The 25055-nt window shown below is 37.0% G+C and overlaps 1 protein-coding gene across 3 annotated transcripts in view; it reads right to left on the bottom strand.

The window, feature by feature from the left end:
- Positions 1-25055, bottom strand: part of RBL1 (RB transcriptional corepressor like 1) — a 76316-nt gene that overhangs the window by 14674 nt on the left and 36587 nt on the right. For 2 of the 3 annotated variants that reach the window (XM_036827163.1, XM_036827164.1), the window contains exons 14-18: positions 24510-24642; positions 20484-20750; positions 18744-18955; positions 5765-5941; positions 1608-1679 (exon numbers count right to left, since the gene is read on the bottom strand). In XM_036827163.1, coding sequence (XP_036683058.1) covers positions 1608-1679; positions 5765-5941; positions 18744-18955; positions 20484-20750; positions 24510-24642 — 861 coding nt within the window. The remainder of the gene's footprint in view (positions 1-1607; positions 1680-5764; positions 5942-18743; positions 18956-20483; positions 20751-24509; positions 24643-25055) is intronic. The other variant, XM_036827165.1, reaches the window with a different exon arrangement.

Here is a 25055-nt window from a genome sequence, read left to right as displayed (position 1 = left end):
TTTTGCCAAATAAAAGCAACTTAAAAGATATGAACCTATTCCTTCTTCTTTTTAATTTCTTACATGAGACTCATTTGATCTCACTGGGGCTTGTTTTCCTGCTCCCATCCCATGCCCATCTCCTTTCAGATGGCCACATGAAAATCTGTTCCCCTCCCTGCCCCTAAACTGTTTTTAACCTCCAAGGTAGCTGAAAGGAATGATCCATTCCTCCTCATCCTATGGATATTGGTATTGAGAGAATATTTAGGAAGCTGTGGCTTAAACCATTTTTGACCCATATTAACTTCACCTTAATGATCTTAAGGGATACTCTGAACCTCTCTAAGCTCTGTTCCTAAGGGATTTTTCTGAAGAGGCCTGGAAACCAGGCCTCTTCCACCCTGTCACAGGATGTAAGAAATGCCTATACTTGGCTCTTCTAATATCTCTATATTGCTAGCAGTGTATTTGGGGCTTAAGTAAAGAAGTGAAACTATCTGTGGGGCTCTCATAGAAGGGGGTATGGCTACTAGTACTGGGACCAGGGATATCTCAGCTACCACATCTCTCTTTTTGTCTAAGGTGGCAGATCACTGGGCCAGAGAAGAGGCCATTATGCTCCTTTAGAGCAGAGCAATCAGGTTCTTGAATGACCAAGGCCTTAAGGTAACCTAATCCTGTGTTCTTCAGCTACAATAATAACAATAATATAGAGCTAACAGTTATTAAATGCTTACTATGTGCCAGGTCACTACGCTAACATTTTATATTTCCATGACTGAAAGGTTATGCAGAATTCTCACCAGGGCTATTATATCAGAAATGCCTGATATCTATTCAAAGATGCAAACATTAAGATTCTTATCAGATGGAAAAAGAAGCTAGACTTAAGTTAATATATCCTCAAATTTCACTGGATTTAAACATCATCAGAGAATCAAGTCTTATACAATTAAGGAATATTATTATTATAAATATTTTTCATTAGTGAAAAATGTCCCCACTCAAATAAATGAACAAATGGAATAAGAGAACGTGTGAGAAGTATATGCATATATAATATATAGGGACTTCCTTGGTGGCACAGTGGTTAAGAATCCGCCTGCCAATGCAGGGGAAATGGGTTTGATCCTTGGTCCGGGAAGATCCCACATGCTGTGGAGCAACTAAGCCCATGTGCCACAACTACTAAGCCTGTGCGCTAGAGCCCATGAGCCAACTACTGAGCCTGTGTGCCACAACTACTGAAGCCCGTGTGCCTAGAGCCTGTGCTCCGCAACAAGAGAAGCCACCGCAATGAGAAGCCTGCGCACCACAACGAAGAGTAGCCCTCACTCGCCGCAACTAGAGAAAGCCCGTGTGTAGCAATGATGACCTAATGCAGCCATAAATAAATAATAAATAAATAAATAAACAAATAAATAATATAGATTAGTCAGAAACAGCAAGATTTTTGGCTTCCACTGAAACTGTTTTTTAATTAAAGCTGTCTCGAGTTTAACGGTGTCCATTAAACCAAAAAATCTATAGTAAAACTAGAAAAGAAGTTTACCTTTTACATGACTTGTCAGCAGAGAAATAGTACAAATCTATTTTGGGACAGGAGGAAAAATAATGTAACTCACATGACTATTAGCTTGAGGCTGATTCCTATAACTTTTCATTATTTCTTGAAAAGTTCTTTCTTCTTTTGTTACCTAAGGAAAATAAGAACTGCATTTATCAATTGTTTTTGAAAGAAAAATGGCTCTGAACAAAAACTTCAATTACAGGTTGGCATTGAGAGCAGTCTTGCAGAAAGCCATTAACCCCAGGCCACTCAATAACTAAATCCACTACCATTTATGACTTTTACTACCTTAAAAGTTCAGGCTTTGTGGCCTGTGGGGACTCAGCTAATAGTTTCATTAATCAAAAGCACTAAGATTGCTATGGTATAACTACCAAAAATGCATTTCTTTATAAAAAAGAATGATATAAGAAAACTCAGATCTGCTGAATCCCCTGCAGTCTCCAGTTGTATTAGTTTTTAAGTACTTATTTAAAATTAACCACATACTAAAGGATAGAAAATGTCTTGTGATTCACAATAAGACAGAGGTTATTATAGGATTGGTTTTTAATAGTTCAGAACAGACTGTAGGGTTTTAACACTTAGAAAAGTCACAGTGGTGGCCAAAAGAAAGAAAATAAATTAGTGATCCATAAAGGAATCCCTTCTAGTCTATTTATTATCACAGAGTTTACTTAAACTACTCTTTTTTTCTCCTTCACTGTCCATTAGCACTAAACCTGTTCTCCATAATGATGTTCTCCACAGAAATGGCAAAGCCTGAGCTATGGTAGTTTTCAAAAAAACACAAATGATTAGTTAAGACGGCAGACAGCAGAAGCAAGAAGAACTACAATCCTGCAGCCTGCAGAATGGAAACCGCAATCACAGGAACTTAGACAAAGTGAAACGGCAGAGGAATATGTCCCAGATAAAGGAACAAGATAAAACCCCAGAAGAACAGCTATAAGTGAAGTGGAGACAGGCAACCTTCCGGAAAAAGAATTCAGAAAAATGATAGTGAAGATGATCCAGGATCTCAGAAAAAGAACAGAGGCAAGGATAGAGAAGATGCAAGAAATGTTTAACAAAGACCTAGAAGAATTAAAGAACAAAGAAACAGAGATGAACAATACAATATCTGAAATGAAAAATACACTAGAAGGAATCAATAGCAGAATAACTGAGGCAGAAGATCGGATAAGTGACCTGGAAGACCGAATGGTATAAATCACTGCCGTGGAACAGAATAAAGAAAAAAGAATGAAGAGAAATGAAGACAGTCAAAGAGACCTCTGGGAAAACATTAAATGCATCAACATTAACATTATAGGGGTCCCGGAAGGAGAAGAGAGACAGAAAGGACCTGAGAAAATATTTGAAGAGATAACAGCTGAAAACCTCCCTAACATGGGAAAGGAAACAGTCACCCAAGTCCAGGAAGGGCAGAGAGTCCCAGGCAAGATAAACCCAAGGAAGAACACACCAAGACACAGAGTAATCAAACTGACAAAAATTAAAGAAAAAATACTAAAAGCAACAAGAGAAAAACGACAAATAACATACAAGGGAACTTCCATAAGGTTATCAGTTGACTTCTCAGCAGAAACTCTGCAGGCCAGAAGGCAGTGGCATGATGTATTTAAAGTGATGAAAGGGAAGAAACTACAACCAAGAATACTCTAACCAGCAAGGCTCTTGTTCAGATTTGATGGAGAAATCAAAAGCTTTACAGATAAGCAAAAGCTAAGAGAATTCAGCACCACCTGCCCAGCTTTGCAACAAATGCTGAAGGAACTTCTCTAAGCAGAAAAGAAAAGGCTACAACTAGAAACAAGAAACTTACGAATGGAAAAGCTCACCAGGAAAGGCAAACATACAGTAAAGGTAGGAAATCATCCACACGCTAATATGATATCAAAACCAGCAATTACGAGAAGGGGAGAACACAAATGCAGGATATTGGAAATGCATTTGAAATTAAGAGGCCAGCAACTTAAAACAATCTTGTTTATATATAGATTGCTATATCAAATCCTCATGGTAACCCCAAATCGAAAATCTACAATAAATACACATACAAAAAAGAAAAAGGAATCGAAACACAACACTAAAGTTAGTCATCAAATCACAAGAGAAGAGAACAAAAGAGGAAGGGAACAAGAAAAAATGTTTCGTAACTCTATGTCTCTTGATTTTTTGTATTTTCCAGCTGTTTTTTCGTTTCCTCAGCTCTATATTCTAACCCATTGAGTCTTTTGGGTTGGAATTTGGTTTCCATTACAAGTTTCATTCAGTTCTTTTTGACATATTTCGGGTCCTTTTTAAAGTGGCTTGGCCTTTGTTCATAAAAAGAATTTTCCTTTATACATTGAATCATTTTAAACATATAATTGCATAATTTGAGATCAATAATTCCATTACCTGAAATTTTTGAATATCTAACCTGCTCTAAATTTTATCTGTTGACATACTCACATTGGCTTATTTCCTTGATTGTTTTATAATTTTGGATTTTTTAGTTCTGTTTTAATAAGGATTTAATTTGTGTGAATACTGAATGGCTTCAGGGTTGAGTGTTTCATATCTCAAAGTAGTTTTCTTCTGCTGGGAACCCCAGTGATATTATTAGCTCTGGGACAACTTTTGGTTTTGTTGTTGCTGTTATTGTTACTGTTTTGACTTTGGAGATTTTTTTTTGGCCGTGCCGCGCGTCTCGTGGGACCTTGGTTCCCTGACCAGGGATTGAACCTGCGCCCTCGGCAGTGAAAGCGCAGAGTCCTAACCCTAGAGATTCTTGGAATGGTAAAATAAATGGTGTGGTTTTAAAAGTGGAAAGAGTGATACCAATATAAAGGATTATTAGTATGGATGCCAATGTAGAATGTGACTATAAAAGGGGAGTAACTACGTGGTCTTTTTCATGCTGTATGTTATTTAGTTGTTGTGGAATAAATGTATAAAAATCGTAACCACAGAAGGAAATATTTTTAACTCTCTGTAAGTTATAAACCCAAGGCTGCTTTTTAGGGTTTTGGTATCCTTAAGAGAAATAATAAAAATAGTAACAGCTTAAAAAAAAGATTAGTTAATAACATTTATTAATACCTGTTTCGTATAGAGATTTTAAAGAGGTAATGTGAGAAGGAAGTCACAAAGGAGTTTGAAAACATGTCCTCTGCCTCAAAAAGCTGAAAAATTAGGTTGTAACATGTACATCTGCTAGGACTGGTAGTGTGGCCAATATGATCAAGACCAAAGTTACAGATGATTGTTTCAGACATATTAGAATTTTTAAAAACAAGTAAGATATGCCATTTTATGACTTAAAACATATTGTAGCAACTAGAAAGTAGAATGCTCTTCTGAGGCAACAGAATAAATCACTGGAAAGCAATATAGTATAGAAGCTATTTTATACCAGATTCTGAATCAGGAGAACATAGGTTGTCACTTATTGTGTAACTTTGGCCAAGTTACTTTCAGCTCTGGGCCTCAGTTACTCACCTAAAATGTAATGATCATTTTACTTTAAAGTACAAGATTAGAGGTATCACAGGGTGACGGTGGAAATGGTTCTCCATTAATAGTGTGGAGAACCATTTTACTACAAATGGTCTCTAAGATCTTTTCCAATTTTTTTTACAACCAGTGAATTCTTATGAAGCGAGAAGGCTGATTATTATGAAAGTAAATGAAGGACTTCCCTGGTGGCACAGTGGTTAAGAATCCGCTTCCCAATGCAGGGAACACGGGTTTGATCCCTGGTCCAGGAAGATCCCACATACCACGGAGCAATTAAGCCATGAGCCACAACTACTGCGCATGCGCTCTAGAGCCCACAAGCCACAACTACTGAGCCCACGTGCCGCAACTACTGAAGCCTGCATGCCTAGAGCCTGTGCTCCGCAACAAGAGAAGCCACCGCAATGAGAAGCCTGTGCACTGCAAGGAAGAGTAGCCCCCGCTCTCTGCAACTAGAGAAAGCCCGCACACAGCGACGAAGACCCAACACAGCCAAAAATAATAAATAAATAAAATAAATAAATTTATAAAATAAAAAAAAAAGAAAGTAATGAATAGTCTATAGAAATAGATATAGTAGCTGGAATTTACCACTGTTGGCTTATAGCACTTAAGGCAAACTAACAATCAAGCGCAACAGATTTTCACCTCAGGCTTCAAATACAGGTAACTACGGCAAAGCGCTTCCCCCAACTTATACATTACCTTTGCCATGATGTAAAAGGCACAAAGGAGGAGCTGATCCAAATGTCTGTCTTTCATCAGATCAGGGCAGTGAACTAAAGTGAATTCAAAACATGTCCATATCTTCCTTCTTAACTCATTTGAAACATCCAGTTTTAAACATAAATCACGTAAGCGTACACTTGCCAAATGATAGACCTAAGATGAAAGATAGCACATTGATGCAAAAAAACAAGTAAATAATTTCTCAAATTTATGTCTTACCAGGAACATGGGCTTTTAGGCCAAGATTAATAAACACCTAAGGCTGCTGATACATTAAATTACATAAAATTTTTATTTTATAGTACTAAATCACTGCTATGGCAAAAGAAAATATATTAAAACAAAATTCTCTTTGGAAAACTACCTTAAACATTTTTTTGGTAAAGATGTTATATGCTATTATTCTATGCTGTCAACTATGTAAAGTGAGAAATACTAAAATTAAATGGTTTGATTTACCAGCATCATGATCATTATGAATACATAATTTTTCAAGTGTTCAGAAGTCTCTCTCTTTTTTTGGTTCAGGTAAAATGACCAGAAAGCCTAAAATGTCACATAATACACTAAAATGTTTGACTCCAAAAATGAGTCAGAAAGCAAAATCATTTAAAAATTTCCCCAATAGTCTACATTGTTTTTATGAGCACATGAAAGGAATGTTAAGTAAACGAGATACCAGATTTTGTTGTTGTTGTTGTTTATTGAGGTATAACTGACATACAACATTACATTAGTTTCAGGTGTACAACATGATTCGACGTTTGTATATGTTGTGAAAAGATCACCACAATAAGTCTAGTTAATATCCACACAGTTAACAGAATTTTTTTTTTCTGTGATGAGAACTTTTAAGATCTAGTCTCTTAGCAACTGTAATATGGAATACAGCATTACTAACTATAGTCACCATGCTATACATTATATCCCCATGATTTATTTATTTTATAACTTGAAGTCTGTACCTTTTGATTCCCTTCATCCATTTCACCCACCCCCTCGCCCCCTGGCAACCACTAACCTGTTCTCTGTATTTATAAGCTTGTTTTTGATTTTTAGATTCCACATATAAATATCATATAGTATTGTCCTTCTCAGTCAAGTTGTTGTTTTTAAGTATGTCACAGTAAATTCAGTTCAATGCCTTCAACCTTTCATATATAGAATTTTTATATGAACTGATACTAATGCAAATGCCCCAAAGGTCCTGAAATATTCTAAAATGATTCTGATCATCCAAAAAGCATTATGTTTTATCATCTTAAGAACTGGTAATCCTACTGTGATATTCCTAAACTAGACTATTCTGTGTGAACTAAGTCTTTAAATCTAAATGTTCAGGGTAAAAAAAATGAAAAAGAGTAAGGCATTCTTTATAGCAAAGTATCTTTTGAGAGGGAAAAAAATCCACAAATTAAAGCTGAAAAATGAACTTTAGCCATCCAATACACTAATCTGATAGAAAGAGAGATAAGGGTTGACTCCAAAGCCACCAGTGATTCATTTTATAACAAACTCATTTTCTGCATCCCAACCCTTTGTTTCTGGTCTTGTTGGCCAAGAGATAAACAGGAACCACTGGGGTCAGAGCAGTGGGAAAGATGCTGGAACTTTACATTCATGATAGGAGAAGATAACAGATACAGTCCTATGTGGAAGGATTAAGAAATATGTCATTGGGGGCTTCCCTGGTGGCGCAGTGGTTGAGAATCTGCCTGCCAATGCAGGGGACACGGGTTCGAGCCCTGGTCTGGGAAGATCCCACATGCCGCGGAGCGACTAGGCCCGTGAGCCACAATTGCTGAGCCTGCGCGTCTGGAGCCTGTGCTCCGCAACGGGAGAGGCCGCGACAGTGAGAGGCCCACGCACCGCGATGAAGAGTGGCCCCCACTTGCCGCAACTGGAGAAAGCCCTTGCACAGAAACGAAGACCCAACACAGCCATAAATAAATAAATAAATAAATAAATAAAATTAAAAAAAAAAAAAGGAGATATATAAGAAATTATCTCTGCAGTGCTGTAGTGTTAAAAAAAAAAAAGAAATATGTCATTAAGTAATACTTGTGGGGCTTCCCTCGTGGCGCACTGGTTGGGAGTCCGCCTGCCAATGCAGGTGACACGGGTTTGGGCCCTGGTCCAGGAGGATCCCACGTGCCGCAGAGCAGCAAAGCCCGTGTGCCCAACTGCTGAGCCTGCGCTCTGGAGCCCGCGAGCCACAACTACTGAGCTCGTTCTCTGCAGCAGGACAGGCCACAGCAATGAGAGGCCCACGCACTGTGGCGAGGAGTGGCCCCCACTTGCTGCAACTGGAGAAAAGCCCACATGCAACAATGAGGGCCCAACACAGCCAAAAATAAATAAATAAAATAAAAAAATTTTTTTAAAAAAGTAATACTTGTTAAGTATCTTTTACAAAGCGAATCCAATGCCTTAAAGGTACACATACTCTGGAAGGCTTCTAACAAAAAATTCACAGTAAATTCTACTCAGGCATAGGATATCAGCATCACACTGAGTTCAGCATGGATAACATCTGCAATTTACTCAAGAAATGGTTATTTTGAACTCATTATAGATATGGACGTTTCAATTCCCTTTTAGGGTAAAATTTTTTTAGCTTCTAAGTAGGCTATAATTAAAAAGAAAAGGACAAGCTAGATTCTGAAATAAATTCAGAACTAAAAATTCATAAATCAAGCCTTATTTTTGTCAATCTTAGATTCATTATCAAAGGCAGCAATTTGTCATTTTGAAAATTAAAAATAGGGAATGAATGGGGAAAATACTACATTTGGAGCTCTGTTTTTAAAACAGACCTTAGGCACAAGATGTAGGCAGGAGTGGAGATGGTGGGACACAGTAGAGAAGGCAGTGGGAGGTGGAAAAAAGAGCAAGTGTCTCAAGAATTATTCTAAGAAAGACTAGATAGAGGAAATAAATTTGCATGAAGAGATAATTTGAAAAAACAAACATGAATTTCTGAAAAATTTTAAGCCTTAAACCCTAATCATAATGCTAGAAAGAAACAAAAAACAGTGCCTTTTTTTTCATTTACAATTTTTCAGAGTGGGCTAGATAGCCACTAGTTATAGGGTAGACTGGAGAGGTATCTTCCAATTCTGGGATTTATTTTAGAGAAGCGGCATGTTTGGTCACAAATATCTGATTAACATGTCTATCTTATCAGAAGCTTTATGGTGCTTATAAAAGCTAGGCAGGATAAGCTGAAATTATTTCTATGTTAAATCTTTGCATTAATACTAAAATAATTTAGGCATTATAATGAGAACTGGTCAATTCGTAAAAGGTAAAAAACTAGATTTATGATAAAAATTATGTAGACTCCCAGCAGTATCCCACCAATCTTAATAATGAATCTTCAGTAACTTAAACTTATCCATAAGATCCAATGTACCTGTCCCACAATAAACTCCAATCTAAAGCAATATAACACAATGGAGTTCCTGTAAATTCCACAGGATGGCCAACTGCTTAATCAAAGTTATGTAAAACAAGCTGGCAGGAAATGGAATTAAAACTCTATGAGCCTGAGTCCAAACATAGCTCATCAAGATCATAATGTTCTTTTAGAATGTCAAATATGTTTTTAAAAAAGGCTAAAGGTACATTACCTGATACTAAAGCTAAACAAAGACACTCTAAGAAAAGAAAACTACAGACCAATATCTATTATATTGATGTGAAAATCCTCCACAAAACCCTAGCAACTGAATGGAACATAATACACTAAAAGGGTTATACACCATGACCAAGTAGGAGTTATTCATGGAATGAAAGGATAGTTTAACATATGAAAATCTATCAGTGTAATACACTACATTAACAGAATGAAGGGAAAAATGATATAATCATCTCAAAATTTGATGCAGAAAAAAAGCATTTGACAAAATTCAATACCCTTTTGTTACAAACTAGGAATAGACGGAAACTACTTCAACATAATAAATACCATATATGAAAAATCCATAGCTAAGATCACAATCAAAGTAAAACAATGAAAGCTTTTCCTCTAAGATCAGGAACAAGACAAAGATGCCCAATTTCAGTACTTCTATTCAACACCATACTAGAAGTTCTAGCCAGAGCAATTAGGCAAGAAAAAGAAATAAAAGGCATTCAAATTAGAAAAGTAGTAAAACCATCTCTGTTTGCAGATGACATGACTTTATGTGTAGGAAACCCAAAAACCCTGGAGTCCATAAAAAATGTTAGAACTAATAATTGAATACGGCAAAGTTGCAGGATACAAAATCAACACACAAAAATCACTTTTATTCCTATACCATTAACAATGCACAATCCAAAAATGAAATTAAGAAAATGATTCCATTTACAATAGCATGAAAAAGAATAAAATACTTGGGAATAAACTTAACCAAGGAGGCAAAAATTTGTACACTGAAAACTGCAAAGCATTGCTCAAAGAAATTAAAGAAAACATAAATAAATGGAAAGACATACTATGTTCATGGACTGGAAGACTTAATATTGTTAAGATGTCAACACTACTCCAAGCAATCTACAGATTCAATATAATCCATATTAAAATCCCAAAGTTAAGTTTTTTTTTTTTTGCAGAAATAGAAAAAAGTCCATCCTAAAACTCATATGGAATGTCAAGGGACTCTGAATAGTCAAAATAATCTTGAAAAAGAAGAACAAAGTTGGACGTCTCACATTTTCTGATTTCAAACCTTACTACAAAGTTACACTAATCAAAACTGTGGTACTGGCATGAAGAGACCAATGAATAGAATACAGAGCCCAGAAATAAACCCTCACATATATAGTGATGAGTAACCTGACAAGGGTGTCAAGACCATTCAATGGAGAAAGGCAGTCTTGTCAACAAGACTTACTGAGAAAACTGGATATCCACATGCAAAAGAATGAAACTGGGTCCTTACCTTATACCATATATAAAAATTAACTCAAAATGGATCAAAGACCTAAATGTAATTGTTAAAACTATAAAAATCCTACAAGAAAACATAGGGGAAAAGCTTCATGACACTGGAATGTGCAATGATTTCTCGGATATGACACCAAAAAGAACAAGACAACAAAACAAAACATAGATAAATTAGACTTCATCAAATTAAAAAAACTTCTGTGCATCAAAAGACACTAATATATAACATAGTGAAAAGGCAACCCATGGAATGGGAGAAGATATTTGCAAATCATGTATCTGATAAGGAATTAATATCCCAACAATATAAAGAACTTCTACAACTCACCAATAAAAAACTCAAAAAATGGGCAAAGGACTTGAATAGACATTTCTCTGAGGAAGGTAGAAGGATTGCCAATAAGCCCATGAAAAGATGCTCAATATCACTAATCATCAGGGAAACGCGAATCAAAACTACAGTAAGGAGATAGCTTCAAGATGGTGGAGGAGTAAGACATGGAGATCACCTTCCTCCCCACAAATACATCAGAAATACATCTACATGAGGAACAGCTCCTACAGAACACCTACTGAACGCTGGCAGAAGACCTCAGACTTCCCAAAAGGCAAGAAACTCCCCATGTACCTGGGTAGGGCAAAAGAAAAAAGAAAAAACAGAGACAAAAGAATAGGGATGGGACCTGCACCTCTGGGAGGGAGCTGTGAAGGAGGAAAGGTTTCCACACACTAGGAAGCCCCTTCACTGGCAGAGATGGCAGGTGGGAAGCTTTGGAGCCACAGAGGAGAGCGTAGCCACAGGGGTGCAGAGGGCAAAGTGGAGAGATTTCCGCATAGAGGATCAGTGCCGACCAGCACTCACCAGCCTGAGAGGCCTGTCTGCTCACCTGCCGGGGCGGGTGGGGGCGGGGAGCTGAGGCTCAGGCTTTGGAGGTCAGATCCCAGGGAGAGGACTGGGGTTAGCTGCGTGAACACAGCCTGAAGGCAGCTAGTCAGCCACAGCTACCCGGGAGGGAGTCCAGGAAAAAGTCTGGAACTGCCTAAGAGGCAAGAGACCATTGTTTCAGGGTGTGCGAGGAGAGGGGATTCAGAGCACTGCCTAAACGAACTCCAGAGATGAGCACGGGCCGCGGCTATCAGCGCGGACCCCAGAGACGGGCATGAAACGCTAAGGTTGCTGCTGCAGCCACCAAGAAGCCTGTGTGCAAGCACAGGTCACTATTCACACCTCCCCTCCCGGGAGCCTGTGCAGCCCGCCACTGCCAGGGTCCCGTGATCCAGGAACAACTTCCCCAGGAGAACACACGTTGTGCCCAGGCTGTTGCAACATTATGCTGGCCTCTGCCACCCCAGGCTTGCCCCGCATTCCATACCCCTCCCTCCCCCTGGCCTGAGGGAGCCAGAGCCCCCTAATCAGCTGCTACTTTAACCCCATCCTGTCTGGGAGGGAAATAGATGCCCTCAGGTGACCTACACGCAGAAGTGGGGCCAAATCCAAAGCTGAACCCCAGGAGCTGTGTGAACAAAGAAGAGAAAGGGAAATCTCTCCCAGCAGCCTCAGGAGCAGTGGATTAAATCTCCACAATCAAACTGATGTACCCTGCATCTGTGGAATACCTGAATAGACAACGAATCATCCCAAAATTGAGGCAGTGGACTTTGGGAGCAACTATAGACTTGGGGTTTGCTTTCAGCATCTAATTTGTTTCTGGTTTTATGTTTATCTTAGTTTAGTATTTAGAACTTATTATCACTGGTAGATTTGTCTATTGATTTGGTTGCTCTATTCCTTTTTTTATATATATATATTTTTCCTTTTTCTCCTTTTGCAAGTGTGTATGTGCATGCTTCTTTATGTGATTTTTGTCTGTATAGCTTTGCTTTTACCGTTTGTCCTAGGGTTCTGTCTGTCTTTTTTTTTTTTTTTACTATAATTTTTAGCACTTGTTATCATTGTGGATTTGTTTTTTGGTTTGGTTGCTCGCTTCTTTCTTTCTCTTTTCTTTTTTAACTTTCTAATTTTTTTACTTTTAATAATATATTTTTTATTTTTCATTTTTATAACTTTATTTTATTTCTCTTTCTTTCTTTCTTTTTTTCTCCCTTTTCTTCTGAGCCATTTGGCTGACAGGGCCTTGGTGCTCTGGCCGGGTGTCCTGCCTGAGCCTCTGAGGTGGGAGAGCCAAGTTCAGGGCAGTGGTCCACCAGAGACCTCCCAGGCCCACATAATATCAAATGGCGAAAGCTCTCTCAGAGATCTCCATCTCAACGTGAAGACCCAGCTCCACTCAATGACCAGCAAGCTACAGTGATGGATACCCTATGCCAAACAACTAGCAAGACAGGAACACAACCCCATCCATTAGCAGAGAGGCTGCCTAAAATCATAATAAGGTCACAGACACCCCAAAACACACCATCGGATGTGGTCCTGCCCACCAGAAAGACAAGATCCAGCCTCATCCACTAGAACACTGGCACCAGTCCACTTCACCAGGAAGCCTACACAACCCACTGAACCAACCTTACCCACTGGGAGCAGACAGCAAAAACAACGGGAACTACGAACCTGCAGCCTGTGAAAAGGAGACCGCAAACACAGTAACTTAAGCAAAATGAGAAGACAGAGAAATACACAGCAGATGAAGAAGCAAGGTAAAAACCCACCAGACCAAACAAATGAAGAGGAAATGGGCAGTCTACCTGAAAAAGAATTCAGAGTAATGATAGCACATATGATCCAAAATCTTGGGAACAGAATGGAGAAAATACAAGAAACTTTTAACAAGGACCTAAAAGAACTAAAGAGCAAACAAACAATGATGAACAACACAATAAATGAAATTAAAAATTCTCTAGAAGGAATCAATAGCAGAATAACTGAGGTAGAAGAACAGATAAGTGACCTGGAAGATAAAATAGTTGAAATAACTACCACAGAGCAGAATAAAGAAAAAAGAATGAAAAAAATTAAGGACAATCTCTGAGACCTCTGGGACAACACTAAACGCACCAACATTCAAATTATAGGGGTCCCAGAAGAAGAAGAGAAAAGAAAAGGGACTGAGAAAATATTTGAAGAGATTATAGTTGAAAACTTCCCTAATATGGGTAAGCAAATAGTCAATCAAGTCCAGGAAGCACAGAGAGTCCCACACACGATAAATCCAAGGAGAAACACGCCAAGACACACATTAATCAAACTATCAAAAATTAAATACAAAGAAAAAATATTAAAAGCAGCAAGGGAAAAGCAACAAATAACATACAAGGGAATCCCCATAATGTTAACAGCTGATTTCTCAGCAGAAACTCTGCAAGCCAGACGGGAGTGGCAGGACATATTTTAAGTGATGAAAGAGAAAAACCTACAACCAAGATTACTCTACCCATCGAGGATCTCATTCAGATTTGACGGAGCAATTAAAACCCTTACAGACAAGCAAAAGCTAAGAGAATTCAGCACCACCAAACCAGCTCTACAGCAAATGCTAAAGGAACTTCCCTAGGCAGGAAACACAAGAGAAGGAAAAGACCTACAATAACAAACCCAAAACAATTAAGAAAATGGTAACAGGAACACACATATTGATAACTACCTTAAATGTAAATGGATTAAATGCTCCAACCAAAAGACATAGACTGGCTGAATGGATACAAAAACATGACCTGTATATATGCTGTCTACAAGAGACCCACTTCAGACCTAGGGACACATACAGACTGAAAGTGAGGGGATGGAAAAAGATATTCCATGCAAATGGAAATCAAAAGAAAGCTGGAGTAGCAATTCTCATATCAGATAAAATAGACTTTAAAATAAAGAATGTTACAAGAGACAAGGAAGGACACTACATAATGATCAAGGGATCAATCCAAGAAGATATAACAATTGTAAATATTTATGCACCCAACACAGGAGCACCTCAATACATAAGGCAAATGCTAACAGCCATAAAAGGGGAAATCGACAGCAACACAATAATAGTAGGAGACTTTAACACCCCACTTTCACCAATGGACAGATCATCCAAAATGAAAATAAATAAGGAAACACAAGCTTTAAATGATACATTTAATGCTCATAGAACATTTCCCAGGATAGATCATATCTTGGGTCACAAATCAAGCCTTGCTAAATTTAAGAAAATTGAAATTGTATCAAGTATCTTTTCCGACCCAATGCTATGAGACTAGACACCAATAACAGGAAAAAATGTGTGAAAAATACACACACATGGAGGCTAAACAATACACTACTAAATAACCAAGAGATCACTGAAGAAATCAAAGAGGTAATCAAAAAATACCTAGAAACAAATGACAATGAAAACACGACAACCCAAAATCTATGGGATGCAGCAAAAGCAGTTCTAAGAGGAAAGTTTATAGCAATCAATACAATCCTACCTCAAGAAACAAGAAACATCTCAAATAAACAACCTAACCTCATACCTAAAGCAATTAGAGAAAGAACAAAAAAACCTCAAAGTTAGCAGAAGGAAAGAAATAATAAAGATGATATCAGAAATAATGAAAAAGAAATGAAGGAAAAAATAGCTAAGATCAATAAAACTAAAAGATGGTTCTTTGAGAAGATAAACAAAAATGATAAACCACTAGCCAGACTCATCAGGAAAAAAAGGGAGAAGACTCACACCAATAGAATTAGAAATGAAAAAGGAGAAGTGAAAACAGACACTGCAGAAATACAAAGGATCATGAGAGATTACTAAAAGTAACTATATGCCAAAAAAATGGACAACCTGCAAGAAATGGACAAATTCTTAGAAAGGTATAACCTTCCAAGACTGAACCAGGAAGAAACAGAAAACATGAATAGACCAATCACAAGCACTGAAATTGAAACTGTGATTAAAAATCTTCCAACAAACAAAAGCCCAGGACCAAATGGACTCACAGGAGAATTCTAGCAAACATTTAGAGAAGAGCTAACACATATCCTTCTCAAACTCTTCCAAAATATAGCAGAGGGAGGAACACTCCCAGACTCATTCTATGAGGCCACTATCACCCTGACACCAAAACCAGACAAAGATGTCACAAAAAAAGAAAACTACAGGCCAATATCACTGATGAACACAGATGCAAAAATCCTCAACAAAATACTAGCAAACAGAATCCAACAGCACATTAAAAGGAGCATACACCATGATCAAGTGGGGTTTATCCCAGGAATGCAAGGATTCTTCAACATACACAAATCAATCAATGTGATAAACCATATTAACAAATTGAAGAATAAAAACCATATGATCATCTCAATAGATACAAAAAAAGCTTTTGACAAAATTCAACAGCCATTTATGATAAAAACTCTCCAGAAAGTAGGCATAGAGGGAACTTAACTCAACATAATAAAGCCATGTATGACAAACCCACAGCCAACATCGTTCTCAATCGTGAAAAACGGAAACCATTTCCACTAAGATCAGGAACAAGACAAGGCTGCCCACTCTCACCACTATTATTCAACATAGTTTTGGAAGTGTTAGCCACAGCAATCAGAGAAGAAAAAGAAATAAAAGGAATCCAACTTGGAAAAAAAGAAGTAAAACAGTCACTGTTTGCAGATGACATGATACTATACATAGTGAATCCTAAAGATGCTACCAAAAAACTACTAGAGCTAATCAATGAATTTGGTAAAGCAGCAGGATATAAAATTAATGCACAGAAATCTCTTGCATTCTTATACAGTAATGATGAAAAATCTGAAAGAGAAATTAAGGAAACACTCCCATTTACCACTGCAACAAAAAGAATAAAATACCTAGGAATAAACCTACCTAAGGAGAAAAAAGACCTGTATGCAGAAAACTATAAGACACTGATGAAAGAAATCAAAGAGGATACAAACAGATGAAGAAACATACCATGTTCTTGGACTGGAAGAATCAACACTGTGAAAATGACTATACTACCCAAAGCAATCTACAGATTCAATGCAATCCCTATCAAACTACCACTGGCATTTTTCACAGAACTAGAACAAAAAATTTCACAATTTGCATGGAAACACAAAAGACCCCAAATAGCCAAAGCAATCTTGAGAAAGAAAAACAGAGCTGGAGGAATCAGGCTCCCTGACTTCAGACTATATTAAGAAGCTACAGTAATCAAGACAATATGGTACTGGCACAAAAACAGAAATATAGATCAATGGAACAGGATAGAAAGCCCAGAGATAAACCCACGCACCTATGGTCACCTTATCTTTAATAAAGGAGGCACGAATATACAATGGAGAAAAGACAGCCTCTTCAATAAGTGGTGCTGGGAAAACTGGACAGCTACATGTAAAAGAATGAAATTAGAACACTCCCAAACACCATACACAAAAATAAACTCAAGATGGATTAAAGACCTAAACTTAAGGCCAGACACTATAAAACTCTTAGAGGAAAACACAGGCAGAACACTCTATGACATAAATCACAGCAAGATCCTTTTTGACCCACCTCCTAGAGGAATGGAAATAAAAACAAAAATAAACAAATGGGACCTAATGAAACTTAAAAGCTTTTGCACAGCAAAGGAAACCATAAACAAGACGAAAAGACAACCCTCAGAACGGGAGAAAATATTTGCAAATGAAGCAACTGACAAAGGATTAATCTCCAAAATATACAAGCAGCTCATGCAGCTCAATATCAAGAAAACAAACAACCCAATCCAAAAATAGGCAGAAGACCTAAATAGACATTTCTCCAAAGAAGATATACAGATTATCAACAAACACATAAAAGGATGCTCAAAATCACTAATCATTAGAGAAATGCAAATCAAAACTACAATGAGGTTATCACCTCACACCCTTCAGAACGGCCATCATCAAAATATCTACAAACAATAAATGCTGGAGAGGGTGTGGAGAAAAGGGAACCCTCTTGCACTGCTGGTGGGAATGTAAATTGATACAACCACTATGGAGAACAGTATGGCGGTTCCTTAAAAAAGTAAAAATAGAACTACCATATGACCCAGCAATCCCACTACTGGGCATATACCCTGAGAAAACCATAATTCAAAAAGAGTCATGTACCAAAATGTTCATTGCAGTTCTACTTACAACAGCCAGGACATGGAAGCAACCTAAGTGTCCATTGACAGATGAACGGATAAAGAAGATGTCGCACATATATACAACGGAATGTTACGCAGCCATAAAAAGAAACGAAATTGAGTTATTTGTAGTGAGGTGGATGGATCTAGAGACTGTCATAAAGAGTGAAGTAAGTCAGAAAGAGAAAAACACTTGTATTTCACAATATTGTGAAAAACTCTTGTTATGTTGCTGGCAGGAATATAAATGGTGCAGCCACTGTGGGAAACTGTATAGCATTTTCTCAAAAATTAAATTTAGAATTACTATTCCACTTCTGTATATACCCAAAAGAATTGAAAGCAGACTTGGATACCTGTACACCAATGTTCATAGCAACACTATTCACTCACAATAACCAAAAGGTAGAAACAACCCAAATGTCCATCTATAGATGAATGGATAAACAAAATATGGTATATACATACGATGGAATATTAGTCAGCCTTAAAAAGGAAGGAAATTATGACCATGCTACAATATTGAAGAACCTTGAAAACATTATGCTAAGTGAAATAAGCCTGTCAAAAAAGGACAAACATTATATAATTCCACTTATATGAGGTACCTAGAGTAGTCAAATTCATAGAGACAGAAAGTAGAATAATGGCTACCAGGGGCTGGGGGTGGGGGGAAGAAATGAGGAGTTACTATTTAATGGGTACAGAGTTTCAGTTTAGGAAGATGAAAAAGTCTGGAGATGGATGGTGGTGGAAGCTGCACAACAACGTGAATGTACTAATGACATTTAGCTGTACACTTAAAAATGGTTAAAATAGTAAATTTCATGTATATTTTACCACACACAAAAAAAGAAGGCTAAAGCTGCCCTCTGTTACTCAATCTTTCTTGCATTGATTAAAGGAGACCTTTTTAGATGCTATAAAAACACGTACCTTTCTATAAAACAGTGCTAAGGACCCAGTTCTCTTTGGTTTGCTTATTCCAACTGAATGTACCTCTTGTGCTTTAGTCAAATGGGTCTGTTTTGGAGAAGCACCAATTAATGACTGAGCCGTAAGTGATACAGGACTCTCGACTTTGGACTCCTGAGTTGTATTCATGGAAATTGGTATCAGTGTGATCTCTCCAGCATCATTTGCAATACCTGAATGTACAAGCAAGAGTTCTTAGTTTTAGAAATGTGCCCCAGAAAAGTTGTCAATTCTTCCTTCCTTGCTTCCTTCCTCCCTCTCTCCCTCCCTTCCTTTCTTTACTATCTATCTATCTATCTATCTATCTATCTATCTATCTATCTATCTATCTATCTATCTATGCATAGGAATATGTTAGAAGAAAGCCACAAAAATAGTAATTCTAGGTTATGATACTCTTATTTTCTATTTCTGCTCTGAAACAATAAAATTATTTTCTTTTGAGCTCTAAAGGAGATGTTTTTAATCAATAAACAAAATTCTTGCTCAATGCACTTATTTGTAAAACTCAGATAAGAAAATAAAATAAGTCCTAACAAAGAGGGTTGTAAATTTATAGAATGCGAAAATTCAAAAAACAGTGCAGGCATACCTCAGAGACATTGCGAGTTTGGTTCCAGACCACTACAATAAATTGAGTATCATAATAAAGTGAGTCACATGAATTTTTTGGTTTCCTAGTGCACATAAAAATTATGTTTATGCTATATTGCAGTCTATTAAGTGTGCAATAGCATTATGTCTAAAAAACAATGTACGTACTGCAATTAAAAAATACTTTGTTGCTAAAAAATGCTAATCATCATTTGACAACACAGGGTTGCCAGAAACCTTCAATTTGTAAAAAAAAAAAATAGTATCTGTAAAGTGCAACAAAGCAAAGTGCAATAATACTAGGAATGCCTCTATAGGTTCAAAACAAAACAAAAGGGTGGAGCACAGAGGATCTTTAGGGCAGTGAAACTATTCTGCATAATAGTATAATGGTAGATATGTGTCATTAGACATTTGTCAAAATTCATAGAATGTACAACACCAAAGAGCGAACCCTAATGCAAACTATGGACTTGGGGTGATAATGACGTGTCCATGAAAGCTCATCAATTGTAACACATGTGTCTCTCTGGTGCAGGATGTTGACGGCAAGGAAGGCTAAATTTTGCCATGAACCTAAAACTGCTCTTAGAGAAAAAAAAGTATGGGTTCAGGGACTTCCCTGGTGGCGAAGTGGTTAAGAATCTGCCTGCCAATGCAGGAGACACAGGTTCGATCCCTGGTCTGGGAAGATCCCACATGCCACGGAGCAACTAAGCCTGTGCGCCACAACTACTGAGCCTTCACTCTGGAGCCCGCAAGCCACAACTACTGAAGCCCACGTGCCCTCGAGCCCACGAGCCGCAACTACCGAGCCCTCACGCCGCAACTACTGAAGCCCGCACGCCTAGAGCCCATGTTCCGCAACAGGAGAAGCCACCGCAATGAGAAGCCCCTGCACTGCAATGAAGAGTAGCCTCTGCTCCCTGTAACTAGAGAAAGCCCATGCACAGCAACGAAGACCAAACACAGCCAAAGAAAAAGAAAAGTATACAGGTTCAAGAAAAAATACTGGAATAATAAGACCATGTGATCAATCCAATAAGACATTTCTTAAATTTTCATCCAACTCAGAAAAAATATAAAATAAATGCATCAAAATGTTACCATGCAATGGGATTGTAACTTTATGTCCTGTTGTCCCTGTTACTATGGCTGTGGCCATTGTTAGAAGACTTTGCCCAGGTGAAATTGATATATTTTCAGCAGTAATGCTTGAAGAAGGAGCAATTTTCAATTTTGTTCCTTCTGTTATGATCCTGTCCATAAGCATTTCCTTTGGGGGGTCTTCCCCAAAAAGTCTTCTCTTAGCACTCCCAGCGGTAGGAGAACTGTAGCGTTCATGGACAGAAATTGGAGACAATGGTTGCGTATCTAATAAAGAGAAAAATTTATAACAGTTTGACATGTATTCCAAAATAATAAGTCAGGTTTACTCACTCATTCAACAAATAGAGATTGAGTTACTATGCTAATAACATGGCCTCTGTCCTCATGGAATAATCGAGTCTAGTGGGAGAGAGGAGAATGAAGTAAATCTTAAAATAAAATTATGAGAGCTCACCTTCCTGGTTTCTTGAACCTCTGCCTATATTAAAGAAGCAAAATATTAAGGGTAAAGTAGAAGGTGAGAGGTAGAATGTGGTGACTGCTAAATTTCAAAAGTAGTCCAACTAGCTTCTGTCTCCAAATCTTATCTAGTAAATAACTCCTGATTAGAAGGAAAAATCAGTGATTTGGTTCACAATTTTGCCTTCGCCACATACCCACACTTCAAACAGTTTAAGGCAGTAGCTGTGGCTTTCTGATTTAGTAGAGGCAGAATCATCTTTTATAAGTCCACTACAAGATAAAGATGAGTAGAAGTGTTATGACTCTGCTTAACTTGCCTTAATCTAAGGCATTAGTGTGTTGATCAAAAAGAAAGTAAGGTATGGATTAAACCTCTTTTCCAGTGCTATCCTTCTGCAGAAACTGCTCTCCTTTCCATCTCCACTAGGTGCAAAGCCTCTCCTAGCCAATCCTACATTTTTTTCCCACCATTTTCCCCCTACTTCCCTCAACCCACTGTTTCTTTACAGGTATATAACATGTTTTTAAAGTAAAAATATTTCACTAATTATTTTTACAATTACTAGATAATTAGATAGCCATGTCATCTATTTTCAAAACATGTTTAAAAGGTATAAAAATTACCTCTGGCAATAATTTGATAGCTCTCTGTATTACTGAGGTAAGTGGGGAATAGTCATGGTTTAATAAAAATCTCTCCATAATTCTGGAGGTTAAAAAAGCAGCTCTGACTTCCAGTCTTAGTAAAAAAAGTGGAAAGTTCTACTGTAGCTCCCATTACCCCTTAACAGAAGTCTACCTGGATACCTTATATCTAAGAAAACCAATGCAGCCCTTGAATCTGACTTGGAATGTTCAGAGCTGACATTTCAAGGGAAAACTCATGTTATAGCCATGAAGTTAGCTGCAAGACCCTTGAAATGATTCTCTGCCTAGCACAGTACTGGAAAAGCTGCAGTAGACAATAAAAATTTAACAAATATATAAGTTAATAAATTGTCTTTTTTCTCCCAGAGTCAAGGCTCAATATTATTGTTTTCTAAGGATTTTCCATTATTTGATTCTCTTGCCTGAACCCCTATAAGAAAATACCTTTTTCTTCTAATTATAAAAATAATATATCACCTGAATGTTCACAGCAGCGTTATTCATAAAAGACAACAAGTGGAAATAATCCAAATGTCCATTAACAAACGAATGAACAAACAATATACAGTATATCCATACAATGAAAAATTATTCAGCGTAATGAAGTGTTGACACATGCGACAACATATATATACCTTGAAAACATGATAAGTAAAAGAAGCCAATCACAAAGGTCACATATTATATAATTCCATTTATATGAAATGTCCAGAACAGGAAGATCCATAGAGACAAAGAATAGATTAGTAGTTCCAGGGTCTTGGTAGAGGAGGAAATAGAGAGCGATTACTATTGGATACAGGTTTTTTTGGGGGGGTGATAAAAATGTTCTGGAATTAGATAATGGTGACAGTTGTATAGTCTTGTGAATATACTGAATTGTATATTTTAAAAGGGTGAATTTTATGGGATGTGAATTATATCTCAATTTTTAAAAGCTCACTGAAAAAACTCAAATGATACCAAAAAACTGTAATGAAAAAGGTAACACTCAAAATTCCACCACCAGGACAGAATTACATTTTAGTGACCATTTCTTCATGATCTTAGTTCTGAGATCTCTAGCTAGGCTGCAAACACACACACACACACACACACATATAACCTATATTATATATATAATATATATTATATACACATACACATTATAGTCAGATACACACACACGCATACGCACAGAGTTCATGCTTTGTACAGTTAAAGTATGCATGAGTTTCAGTTACCATAGCATAAATTAACGACAGCCTTAACAAAAAGGTTCAGATTTCAGTTGCCATGGTATATTAACTGTGAGTAACTGCATAAACTACAAACTTTTCCCATGAGGATTTACATAAATCATTGTGTGAAAAATAGATGTGCATCATGATCAGTGACCAATCCTGTTACTTCTTTCAAAGTCTGTTAGTGATTGGTCAGGGCAAATCTGCTGGTTCAATTCATGCAGGCAGCAAAGCATATGGTTATGTTGTCTCCTTATTTCCCAGTGATAAACCCGCATTTTACAAAATAGACAAATGAAAACAGACAAATGAAAGAGGGAATGGCCCCCCCATAAAAGTGAAAGTCCAACAAAGAAATGAAAAGTGATAATGCTGAAAGTGAAATTAAAATTGTTACTGAAGTTATAGAAGAAATAGCTGACCCTAGGAATGTTGACACTGCTGCTATTCAAGAGATTAGATATACAGCCAGAAGAACTGTGTGAAGATGAGACTTATTGATATAAATGCGAAAAGTTGTTAAGATGAATAGGATGAAGACATCCAACAGGAAGTTATGATGGCAAAAAACTTCACTTTAAAGGAACTCTCAGAAATATTTCACAACACTGAAAGCACAAAGGATAAAATGTTAAGAGCTGGTCCAAACTTAGAAAGAAACATGACAGTTCACCAAGGCACAGGAAAGAAGCTCACTCAGTATTGTAAGTTATATAAGAAAGTGGCAAGCACCATGTAAACGATTCTTTATGACTTTTTTAAAAACAAAACATTTTCATTCTCAATGTTTCCAATGTTTTAAATTGTAGTGTACTAAGTAAATATTTTTACTATTTTTAAATTTGTTTAAATATTAATAATTGACAGTAAGAGAGTTTTTAGGTTTGACAAGATTTTTAAAGGTCATAAAACAATCCTAATTATTCCCCTTGCTTAATGAAGATTGTTTTGCATGCACAGCGTGCACACTTTTATGACCTTATACTACATGTAAAGCAAGACACACACACACAATTATAGTCCAAAAGTGGGTCTTGAGCTACCTTGCTATGTAACCTGAATACTTGTACATCTGAGGTTTATTCAGGGATATTGTCATCAGAAGATTTTAAGTGATTTTTAAAAATCCAAGAGTTAAATAATCCAGAAGATGCACACATCAGTTTGCTACATCACAAGAGAAAATAAAGAATAATGCACTAAAATCTTCCTATTAGTAAGGCTCAAATGAACTATTTTGAGAGAGTATAGATAAGTAATTTATTAGATCAATTTAAGTATCCCATAGAGTTCTTTGTTCTGCTTTAAACGTTTCTTTTTCTTTAAAGACATAGAGATAAAGAATATAACTTTTGTCACATTTGGAAAAGTAGGTATTTAGCTTAAATAGTTTTCCATTAGCATTGAGGAAAAGCTGTGTATATTTATGAAAAAGCCAAAATACTATTTCCACAATAATAGACATTGCAATTTAAAAAATAGATTAGATTCAAAATCAGAGTGGAAATCTTACTACTTTAATATAAAAAGTATACAATGAGCCACACGGGGTGTTGGCATAAACATTAATCCCCTTTCAAATCTTGATAAAAAAATTGTATTTCTTAATAATATGTTAGGCAAGACTTGAAATTTTCTCTAAAAAAAGATCTTTGTTATTTTTTCATTGTTTTACCAATGTTGAACCTACCCTTTCGAAGACTCCCACTGTCAGTCCGAACTTCTTTGACCCTTGGATGCATTAGAGGAGACATTGGCATCATGGGAAGATGTCCCTGTACATTTCCCCCATTTCCTGTTTCAAAATTATTTGGGAATATAACCTGTAGAGAACAAAAACCCTCTGCTTTACACACAGATAAACCCACTGATCAAAACATAACAGAAAAAATGAGAAAGTCTTAACTTTTTTACTGTTTTATTTCCCTGTCCTTCACAAAATATACCAACTTGCATAAAGTGCTCAATAGTTAACGTTGTTAAAGATATGTAAAGAGTTCATCTCACTTAATCTTATAATATATCTAGTAAAGTTTACTGACCACTAGAAGTAAACCTATGAGGTAGGCACTGCTATTCTTCACTTATGGATGAGAAAATTGAGGCTCAAAAATGTGAAATCTGCCCAAGGACACACTACTACTAAATATTAGAGCGAGGGCTTCAACCCAAATCCTTCTCTTTTAAGTTCATAGCTTTTTTTTCCATTCCCAATGGATTCCATAATGGAAATATT

The sequence above is a fragment of the Balaenoptera musculus genome, chromosome 15 (genome assembly GCF_009873245.2).
Source record: "Balaenoptera musculus isolate JJ_BM4_2016_0621 chromosome 15, mBalMus1.pri.v3, whole genome shotgun sequence".
Taxonomy (NCBI): Eukaryota; Metazoa; Chordata; class Mammalia; order Artiodactyla; family Balaenopteridae; genus Balaenoptera; species Balaenoptera musculus.
Note: the sequence above shows the minus strand (reverse complement) of the source record. Positions and strands in the feature narration are given on the sequence as shown.